Source organism: Danio rerio, chromosome 6, assembly GCF_049306965.1.
Source record: "Danio rerio strain Tuebingen ecotype United States chromosome 6, GRCz12tu, whole genome shotgun sequence".
Classification (NCBI taxonomy): Eukaryota; Metazoa; Chordata; class Actinopteri; order Cypriniformes; family Danionidae; genus Danio; species Danio rerio.
Window position 1 is genome coordinate 39,988,743 of NC_133181.1, and position 11,076 is coordinate 39,999,818.

General features: G+C 33.6%; 1 protein-coding gene across 2 annotated transcripts; it reads right to left on the reverse strand.

Moving 5' to 3' along the window:
* Positions 1 to 554: 554 nt before the first annotated feature.
* nit2 (nitrilase family, member 2) lies at positions 555 to 10,957 on the reverse strand. 2 transcript variants are annotated; one of them, XR_012407276.1, is made up of 10 exons: positions 10,853 to 10,938; positions 9,865 to 9,983; positions 9,628 to 9,748; positions 9,404 to 9,492; positions 7,699 to 7,952; positions 7,503 to 7,650; positions 7,195 to 7,273; positions 1,280 to 1,378; positions 1,149 to 1,204; positions 555 to 1,067 (listed from the first exon to the last, which is right to left on the reverse strand). XR_012407276.1 is itself a non-coding variant. In NM_205611.3 (10 exons), exons 1-10 carry the CDS (start codon positions 10,878 to 10,880, stop codon positions 973 to 975), a joined length of 855 nt encoding a protein of 284 aa, NP_991174.3. In that variant the 5' UTR covers positions 10,881 to 10,957; the 3' UTR covers positions 559 to 972. The 2 variants fall into 2 exon arrangements, 1 of the variants encoding a protein (NP_991174.3); NM_205611.3 differs by having other exon boundaries at positions 559 to 1,067; positions 7,503 to 7,577; positions 7,859 to 7,952; positions 10,853 to 10,957.
* Positions 10,958 to 11,076: the final 119 nt, after the last annotated feature.

The window sequence follows — 11,076 nt, forward strand, 5'->3', positions numbered from 1 at the left end:
TTTTCTTAAGACCTGTGACTGTGTGAGGGGTTTAAAAGCGTTCATGCATAACTAATTTTACCACTTGTAACTTTTTTTACAGCTTATAATTATTTAATTGAATTATTCATAAAACAAAGACTATACAGTATTATTTTACATTTGATTATTCAATTAGTGTGCACCTGAATACTCCTTGAAAAACAATACAACGCTGTTTATTTAATTAGTATCTTTTTGTTTATTGAATTTATCTATGCTTGTAGATTGTTTATTATATTTTATGCATTCCCTTAATAATCTGAAACTATGTAAAATTATAAATTCTTCCAAAATAGTTATTCAGTTCATCTGGTTTTCATTTTGTTTGTATTAATATTGCAGAATAGAAAAAAAATTAAAATATTGTGCAGTCCTAATGGTTAACTTACAATATTCAAGAAGTTGAACTAATTTTAACAACCGTTTAGATATTAATAAATATTACTGCTTTAGAATGATATCATTTCTAAAGCTATTTAGAAACTCCAGTTGACAGTAGAAAATAGCAAACAAACACTGAAGTCTAAAGTAAATATATTCCAGAGTCAGACTATATTTTAATTGTCAATTTGGAATTGAATTCAATGACAACATTAAGGCCAATTATTCTGATTTGAAAATACCCTGCTTTATGTTACTCTCATGATGATGGAGCAATACACCAGCTCAAAAATATCATGTCCAATGTTTGCACCACTATATTAATATGTTAAAGTATCAAAGAAAGTATATAAAATATAATGACCTCTTTTATATATTCCAAATTTAATTCCCAATGAAATGATCAGCAAGAAAATCAGTAAGAGTGCAGCACTTGGTTGTTCCCAGTAATTGTAAAATCTTATTTGTGTGATTCCCTACATTAGAGCTTGTGTCCAACACAAAGTGCTGACTGAGTCTGCCTTGAATCAAGACTTAATGTTCGCTGCAGTGCCTCCTCTTTTCAAGCATTCAGCCCTCCTGAACACTGTTAACACTATATAGATCATTCCGTCGCTGTTTGGTGATGGGGATCTGTTGACGCACATCAGCCAAATACTGCAGGTCTACAAGAAGTAAAGAGTATGTTTACCATGCTTGCCATGAATATCTCGCTGTTTAAATCCACGTAAAACATTCAAACTCACCTATGTCAGCATAAACAACAGATTCCTCTGATCCGGCTTTGCTAATTACTTCCCCCCTGAAGAAAAAAAGGCCAGAGTTAACACAGTGAACCATATTAAACTGTCACTAATATAAGACAAAAAGCACTTACCAAGGGTTTATCACAGAACTGTGACCCCAAGCCACATAGCTGGCTGTCTCATCTCTTGCAGGTGAAGCAGTGGCCACATAGACTTGATTATCTACTGCCCTGTGAAACACATAAACGGTCTTAGAGAGGATAAGGGCCCTCTATTAACCTGCAGTTTCAGCAATCCATTCACAACTGGTCAGCCGAGAAGCATGTTCTCAGATGTGTCTCTAGTGGCCACTTGTTTTTAAGTTTCATCAAGACGCTTCCCTCATATTTTGTCATGCTCTACGTCTCTAATAGGAGTTTTCAATAATGAATGAATGAACAAATCCGTGTTACGCAGCCTTTGAGCAAGTGAAGAAGCGAGTGAATGAAAAGGAGATGGATGTTTGTGTGTGTGTGTGTGTGTGTGTGTGTGTGTGTGTGTGTGTGTGTGTGTGTGTGTGTGTGTGTGTGTGTRTGTGTGTGTGTATATATATATATATATATATATATATATATATATATATATATATATATATATATATATATATATATATATATATACAGTCAAGTATGAAATTATTAATACCCTAAGCAAATTTTGACTTAATTTTTTTGTTCAAATGTAAACTAAAGCTGAAAACTAAATATTTTTTCCACAATAATCCCTCTTGTACATTAACTTATTATCTTTTAGGAGCCTTCGTCCTTTTAGATTAAAAAAAAATGGTTGAATAAAAGTAACTTTAAATCAGAATTCACCACGAGTATGAATAATTTCTGGCTTGACTATGCACATACATAAAATTTGTATTATTTTTCTGTTTCATATTGTTATCAGCCATGCTGTACATGTTAAATTAAGTCCACATAAAAGATTTCTGTCATTATCATTGATTATAATTATGTTCAATAAAAACACAATGAAGTTTAAGTCAAAAAATAAAAAACAGACATGGATGCAACCAATTATATTACGACTAATTTGCTGAGGAGGAGAAAAACCTAATGTATACAGCAAGTTAAAGCTTACTGTGCATGAAAAATATTTCTTATAGAGGCTGTGAATTATATTCATTTATATATTAATTTACTGTGTTTATGTTTTTGCAGCTGAAGAGATTGGGGGCTGGAGATCTTTTGGAAATTAATTAAAAAAATAAAAAGGTGTATCTAAATTGAAAGTAAACATGCTGAGCATGCATAATAATTTAATTAGGGCTATCTACTAAGGACGGTAAACAATCTGTGCACTGTCACAGTTATCTTCAAAGACAATTTGCTTGGGTGTTTGAACTAAAACGGCCTTCATCGGGTCAAAAAAAAGACATCAGAGGGATCATTTTACCAACAGCATACCTGAAACTAATAATTATCCTAATGCAGTGGTTCCCAAAGTGAGGGTTGCGGGACAATGTCAGGGGGTCACTTGGTGATTTAAAAAAGTCAAATTAACTATTAGAATTACAATATTTTAATCATAACCCACAGAAGATAAAAATAATAGTTTTTAATAGTAAAAACAACAACATGCAAATGAAAAGCCATTAGCATTTAATTTTTTACATAGGATTTAGGTTAGATTATCAACACAGCACTAGCGCCAGTTGCAGCAGATCGATTTTATAGCACCAGGTAATACTTTGACACCTTTATGGCAATCAAATACATCAAAAATAATACATTTAAAATAAACACAGGCCAGAACTGAACATTGAGAATGATCTTGGATTAGCAGTCTTCAAAATTAAACCAATAATAGGCTTGTGCTGAAAACATTGTGTCCACTAGTCTCTTTAGTTCAGGTTGATATTACACAAATTAATAAATGACTATAAAATGATATGGTTGTTAGACTGTTGCACTTTTTTTGGTAACACTTTTTTTGAAGGTCCATTTGAATATTAGTTGACTGTCTACTTAATATCTGTTGATACTGCTGCTAAACAGACATTTAACTGACTATAAAAATAACTTTGGAAGTACAAGTTTATTTACACTAACCCTAACCCCAACTTAACAGTCTACTTAAAATATAATAGGAGTTAGTTGGAATGTAGAAGCAATGTAACTTAATTCAACATACAGACCATCAACATAATGTGTGACCTTTTTGTGTTGTTAATATGCTTGTGTTTATGTAAGCCTCTTGTTGTATTAACAACGTTTGCATATGTATTACCACATATGAGGAATTTAGGGGTCGTGAGTTGTTGTTTTAGGGGTTGCAGGCTGAAAAGTTTGGGAACCCCTGTCCTAATGAACCTATCGACCAATAAGATGAGAAAAACAACAACAAAATAAACATTTACAAGAAAGGTTTGACATCAAATTCTAAATTTAAATAGTTTGGTAACAGAGTTTATACATTTAGAGTAAAAATATAGAATACTTCCCTAAAAACTGTAACAATATCACCACCCTTTCTAGGTGCTTAAACTTGTTTAATACCATTACAGCAAAGAATAAATAAATGATGTTTAAAATCCTTATGTCTTTGATCATTCAATCATTCAGTATGTTACTTCAGTTTTCACCAATACATGTTTTCAGACTACGCTTTGTTTATATATCCCAAGCCACAAGGACTTTCAACCATATAAATGACATTTTTGGGGTTACACAAAATAATACATTTAGGGCCCTATAATGCGATGCAATAGTTGTTTGCTAGTTTCAGCTAAAAAAGCGCAAAAGTCGTTTTATAGCCCCGCTGTTTAAATAGCAAATGCATTAACGCTCATATGTGCGCCAATAGGCGTTCTAGTCAAAAAAGGAAGGGGTGTTGAGGCGCATTACTGGCGCGTTGCTATTTTGACAAACTATAATAGATTTTTCAATAGACCAGAACAAAGTCCAACGCAGGGCACATTAGTTGTGCGCCTCGCTTACACACTGCTTAATACACACAAGATGTAGAGCAATACGCAAATATCTTTACAAATGAAAAAGAATTAAAATATTAAGGATATATATAGGATATAAATATATAGGATTAAAATATTACAAAACATTATTTTCTAGCCTACATAAATATAAAAATCATACTTTCATGCCTTCTTCATCTCAAGGGGCTTTTTCAGTTTATTCGTGACAATTTGCTTTTGAATAATGTTATAATTATTAGCAGTATCATTTATTATATGAATAATATTTGTTTTATTAAAACAAGCTTAGATTTTTCCACCTGTCAGGTTTTAGACCAGTGGTTCCCAACCTTTTTCTTGGGGGCCCCCCCCATGAACATATACAAACATTGGAGCCCCCCCACCATAAATACACACGCACGCACACACATATGTACTGTGTGTGTATATATATATATATATATTTTTTTTTTTTTTTTTCGTGTGTGTGTGTGTGTGTGTGTTTGTGTAATATTAATATATAGTAATATCTATAAAAAATTATAAAAAACTATAAAAATATTAATTAATCAGTTTTAACTTTTAACCAAAATTTAGGTAGGCTTTGTCATACTGTCTAATCTTTTTCTTCGCCTCTGAAGAATCACTGCATTTACATTTGTCTGCCATTTTTGTTTTGATTTTGCCTTTACGAAACGTTGACAAGCAGATTGCGCGAGTGACCAAAATTTAAATAATTATTTAAAGTTATTTATTTTAATTATTTTCACTATTATGTTGGAATTTTACGCATGTGTTTAGATTATTATTTTTTTTTTTTGGTACTTAACCCTAACCCATACATATATAATAGTAGGGCTGCTCGATTTTGGGAAAAATCATAATCACGATTATTTTGGTCATAATTGTAATCACGATTATTCAAAACCATTGCCAGTTAAAGTCAAAATTATTAGCGCTCCTGAGATTTTTTTTTTATATAAATATTTTCCAAATTATGTTTAACAGAGCAAGGAATTTTAACAGTATTTCCTATAATATTTTTTCTTCTATTTGTTTTATTTTAGCTAGAATAAAGACAGGTTTAAATATTTTGAAACCAATTTAAGGTCAATATTATTAGCCCCCTTAAGCATTATATATTTTTGATTGTCTGCAGAATAAACTACCGTTATAATGACTTGCCTTATTACCCCAATTAAGCCTTTGAACTGCACTTTAATCTGAATGCTTGTATTTTGAAAAATATCTAGTAAAATATTATGTGCTGTCATTATAGCAAAGACAAAAAGAAATCAGTAATTAGAAATGAGATATCAAAACTATTATGTTCAGAAATAAGTTAACAAAATCTTCTTTCCATGAAACAGAAATTGGGCAGGAAAAGGTTTGCTAATATTCAAGAGGGCTAATAATTCTGACTTCAACTGTATACAGTTATTTTCCACCCTGCAAAGGAAAGAGAAATAAATACAATAGAATAAAAATATAAAACAAACTGTGCTTTAAGCATCTTCACTGTAAGAAAAACACTTTAGCTACAGCAGTCCTTCAGTCAAGAGCAGCGAGGGTTTTCTCGTTATGTTTGTTTAATAATGATAAAAACAGCCGGCAGAAGGATTATAGCGCGCTAGTCTCTTTAATGGTTTCTCTTTCACGTCTTTTGATCCTCAACTCGTTTGTTTATTACACAAATGAGGGTTAATGTAAATAATCACTAAACACCGCGTTTTGACACCTATTTGACCATTAAAGCGTTCACGTTAAGATGACTTTAGATGTCTGCGCTCCTCTGCTCGTCTCAGTGTGCGAATGAGAGTGAATGCTGACCGGCCGCATGCTTCTGACTGCGTGATCGTGCTGCACACACACATAAGCTCTTTCGCGCTTTTAAGAGCAACACGTGTACAACTGTGGCGAAATATGATGCAATAATCAATTATCTCGATTAATGCTTTTTTATAATCGTTTGAAACCGAAATCTAAATCGGATATTCGATTAATTGCAAAGCCCTTTATAATAGTGGATCATTTTTATGCCTTTTTCTACCTCAATACTTATCCTCTCCCGCGCCCCCCCTGTGAACTCTGACGCCCCCCTTAGGGGGGCGCGGACCCCAGGTTGGGAACCACTGTTTTAGACCATAAAGGCAATAGCATGTGTATTTGGATATAACTCAGTTTTTTGACCACACTTCGTTATTGTTTATTTATTCATTTGCTGAAAATTAGAAATAAATTTAGAAATAGTTTTGAAACATTTCTTTGCACTTAACAAAAGAAATTAATTATTTATAGGCTAATTGATGTCTTACAATTCAGGTTTCCCTATCCACTAGAGCGAAAGTGAAGGTAGATAATAAGAAAGCCTTATCTCTCATTCTCGTGGTGTGGATGCTCTGTTTACAGTTTTAGTACTAATGAAATGCTCAGTTTTTCCACTTACAAAATCGTCATGTAAATAGCAAATGCGCTATGCGCAATGCAACTGACTTTTAAAGGGAATGGGAGATGAGACTCTGATTGGTTTATTCTCAAAACACACCTATAACTCCTTAAGAAAATAAGCTCAACCCTTTTAGACCAAAAGTGGACTCTGCCACACCCTTGATGAGTTTGTGTCCTGCGCTTTGCACTTTGCGTATGTATCGTCAAAATAGAGCCCTTATTCTTTAACTGTTTCCCTGAGTGAGGATGACTTAAAGTCTGATGTTTTATTATAAAGTTCTGATTATTGGTCAGCTTTTTTGTAGATGATTTATGGAGGACAAAAACTCATAACAGGATCTGAACCTAAAATAGGCCAGTGTTTGCAGATTATTTACTTTTACCATGCTGTTTCATTAAATCAAGCACCTAAGTTTTTTGGGGATGTCCATTCACTATTTCCTTTATCAATCTTTTAAAGATGTCAGTATGTTTTATTGTGAATTTACCAATCAACTACATCAGAAAATTAATGAAAAGTGGACAAGCTCAAACACTTTAGACACCATTTCCAGCTGTATTTAGTAGTGCCCATTTGTGATCGGATTGTCAAAATCTTAATAGCAGTTGTAAACAAGAGTGGTCTGTGATACTGACCTCCCCCTCTGCAGCAGCTCCCAGTGAGCAGGACCTGTGGTCATATTGAAAGCACCAGGATACACCAAAAGCTGGCAACCTACACAGACAAACATATGAGTAAATAACATCAAACATGCTTAAATTACCGTATATATATGTGTGTGTGTGTGTGTGTGTATATATATATATATATATATATATATGTATATATATATATATATATATATATATATATATATATATATATATATATATATATATATATATATATATATATACACACATTTTTTCTTTTTTTTTTTTTTTTGGTGTGTAATGATTTTCACCTTTCTTAGCATAGATTTGTGCAAGCTCTGCAAACCGGATGTCATAACAAATTCCCACACCTACTTTACAATATGCTGTAAAGACAGACAAGAAGAATGCACAGGGTATAAAAGGCAAAATTTATGTCAATCATTTAATAATCATGTTCTTATTGCTTTTGATAAATTACTTAATGTTGACATTAAATAGGTGTACAGTAGTTATGACTGTGATGTTTTTATTATTACATTTTTCATGTTTTATAACTGTGAGAATGTAAAAGTTTAAATAAGCATGCAGAAAATTCTACAAACAATTAATAAATCTATAATTTTTGCCAAAATGTATTATACTGTAGTTCCAAATACACACTTACGGGTCTCAAACATAGATAAACTTTTGCCTGGACTTAGTGTTTCAGACTCCTGAAATCGTATTTTTCCTGGTACGTCGATATCAAAGAGATGAATCTGAATAAAAATTAGGATAAAGTGCATGAATATTCCACAATTGTTTTTACAGCCATACTGTAACCTAAAGATAATGATGAAAAGATATGATATTGTTTAATTTATTATTGTGAAATATGATCATTATATTAATGAAATGTTCTACATTTTAATATATAATGATGTTTTTTAATTCCTTTTACAGCTGAAATTTCAGCATTATAACTCCAATCTTTATGTAATGTAATGTGTATTTATTATACATAAATATATAAAGCACATTTATTGTGTATGGTCATACACCCAAAGTGTTTCATAATCATGAGGGGGGTCTCTCCAAACCACCAGTGTGCAGCATCCACTTGGATGACGCAATGGCAGCCACGGGACAACGACGCCAGTGCACTCACCACACAACAGCCATAGGTGGAGTGGAGAGACAGTGATGGAGCCAATTCAGTGGATGGGGATGATAACCATAACGATTAAGGGCAGATGGAGAGAATTTGGCCAGGACACCGGGGGTTACACCCCTATTCCTTACGAGCAGAGCCATGGGATTTTTAATGACCACAGAAAGTCAGGACCTTGGTTTAACGTCTCATCTGAAAGACCGTGCTCACTGACAGTATAGTGTCCCCTTCACTTTACTGGGGAATTAGGACCCACACAGACTGCAGATTGAGTACATCTGCTGGCCTCGATAACACAACTTCTAACAGCAACCTAGCTTTTTCATGTGGTCTCCTATCCAGGTACTGACCAGGCTGAGCCCTGCTTAGCTTCAGTGAGTAACTGGTCTTGGACAGCAGGGTGATATGGCTTCAGTGTCACAAGGTCCTTCAGAAATCATTCTAATATCCTGATTTGGTCCTCAAGAAAAAAAATCGTATCAATGTTGAGAACAGCTATGTGCTTAATATTTTTGTGGAAACACATTTTTTTCCAAGATTCTTTGATGATAAAAATGAAATTCAATTAGTTCAGTTAATCAAAATAACAGAATCTATTTGAAGCAAAAGTTCTGTAATACACAATACACAATACTCCGGGTGTGTGTTCACAGTAACAGTATATTCACTGATGTATGTGCATGGAGCACAAATTCTGAGTATGGGCCGACATTCTTGGTCACATCATTACTTTAACTTCAATTTTCACTTTAATTTTGCAACAATATAAATGTCTCAGGCATCACAATGGCCCAGTGAGCAGCGCTCTCGCCACACAGCAGGAAGGTCACTGGTTCAAGCCCTGGCGGGGTCAGTTGACATTTCTGTGGCCGTCGTGCATGTGTGTGAATGTGAGTGAATGGGTGTTTCCCACTTCTAGGTTCCACTGCCTAAAACACATGCTGGATAAGTTGGCAGTTCATTCCACTGTGGTGACCTCAGATTAATAAAGGGACTGAGCCAAAGGAAAATGAAGGAAAATGAAGGAAAATGAAGGAATGAATATATGTCTCAACTCACTTTTCTGTGTGTGACAAGCAGCTTTCCATCAGGTCCAAAAACCGAGCAGGTGTTGTAGAGCTTCCCTCCATCCTCCTCTGGAATGGAACCTACAATATGGAAAAATCACATCAGTGGCATGGAAATTAATAGAAAAATCATGTGTGGTACAGAAAATCCCGGACACATGATGAATGACTGGCATGAACAAGTCTAATGTGCTGGCTTGTGTCATAGGGTCTTACCACCAACTAAATAGATCCCACACTTTTTGGCGGTCTCTGACAACACCTGCGTGGACTCTCCAGGAATTTTCTCAGCATACTCTTTAAAAAACCCAGTTCCATAAGGCGAGTTGAAGCACTCCTATAAATAAACATGGATAATGTATAATGAAATGTTTTACATAAACTAATTACAATGTACCAAACACTTCATACAATACTGGTGAATAATATATAACCCAAGGATGTAATACTCACTGGTAAAACAACAACTTTTGCACCTTGTCCTGCAGCCTCCGTCACAAGTGTTTGTGCTCTTCCTAAATTGTCTGCTTTAATCTTTGACACATGCAACTGCACCACAGCCAGTCGAAACTCTAGAGGGCAGAAGATCAATAGTTTGTTTATTAGCCACTGCAAGATCAATGATTCACAACTCACAACTTCAACTTCAAACCAGCAGTCTCATCCGAAGGATTTTGTTTTGGGAGTTTTGCACATTTGTCAAATGAAATACACCAGCTTTATTGAAGTTTTGATTTCTTTAAAGTTGAAGGCTAAGTAAAAACGTTGTTTATACGAAATAGGGCTTCACAGTAAAAAAAGAAAAAAAAATCTGTAAATTAGTATTTTTCATATTTAGCAATTCATGTTTTTTTTTACTTATTTATGTTTTTCGATTGCAATATGCGATCTCTTTCCTCTGCAGTAAGCAAAATAATGTTGAGAAGTTTGAAAACGGACTTTTGTTGACATTTTTAATAGCTTGAAGTGATATTTGATTTATTCCCTGTGTTTGTATTGTAAATTACTGCACAAAAACCTAGTAATAAACTGCCAGTGCTTTGTTTTATACAAGTTATTTTACAGACTTCATTCTCTCTAGATTATTTCCTAAACAATATTTTGTCTCAAACTACTAAAATGCAAATTAAAGTCATAAAAGTTGAATTTTCAACATCAAAAGTCGACAGAGCTGAGATAAAACTGCCGTATAACGCAGTTCAAAACCTTAAATGAACAGAAAACACCATGTGAACCACAAAATGCCTTTTAAATATCTGTTATTTAATAGATAATTTTAGTCAAAACGTAAACAAAATCATATTTGTACATTGAAGAAGCCCAAAACTTTCACAATGTAAAGTAAAATGACGCATATTCATATAGTCACCAAATAAAAATATGATATAACATAATTCAAACACTGAGCAAATGTGTATACCAAAAATATATTTATACTCACTCGACATTGCCTTAACGATACCAGACATTGTTATACTGTTCTGAACAGTAAGTTGTGCAGAAGTATCATGCAGGACCCTTACTACTACCAGTCAAATTAAAAGTCCTCGATTGGATTCCAAAATATAAGTCCTGTTTTCATATTTTTGCTGTCGTTAGGAAGGGTTGTGTGTAACTATTCAACAAACTATAAACACTTACATTTATTAATATATTTATAAAATA

Bases quoted from the DNA above. Each gene is read 5' to 3' on its own strand.
- nit2 (NM_205611.3), bottom strand. From the start codon at position 10,880: ATGTCTGGTATCGTTAAGGCAATGTCGA. The intron at 7,953-9,403 runs GTGAGTTGAGAC...ATTTTTATTCAG, and splicing joins TGCTTGTCACACACAGAAAA to ATTCATCTCTTTGATATCGA. The intron at 7,274-7,502 runs GTGAAAATCATT...TTGTCTGTGTAG, and splicing joins ACAAATCTATGCTAAGAAAG to GTTGCCAGCTTTTGGTGTAT.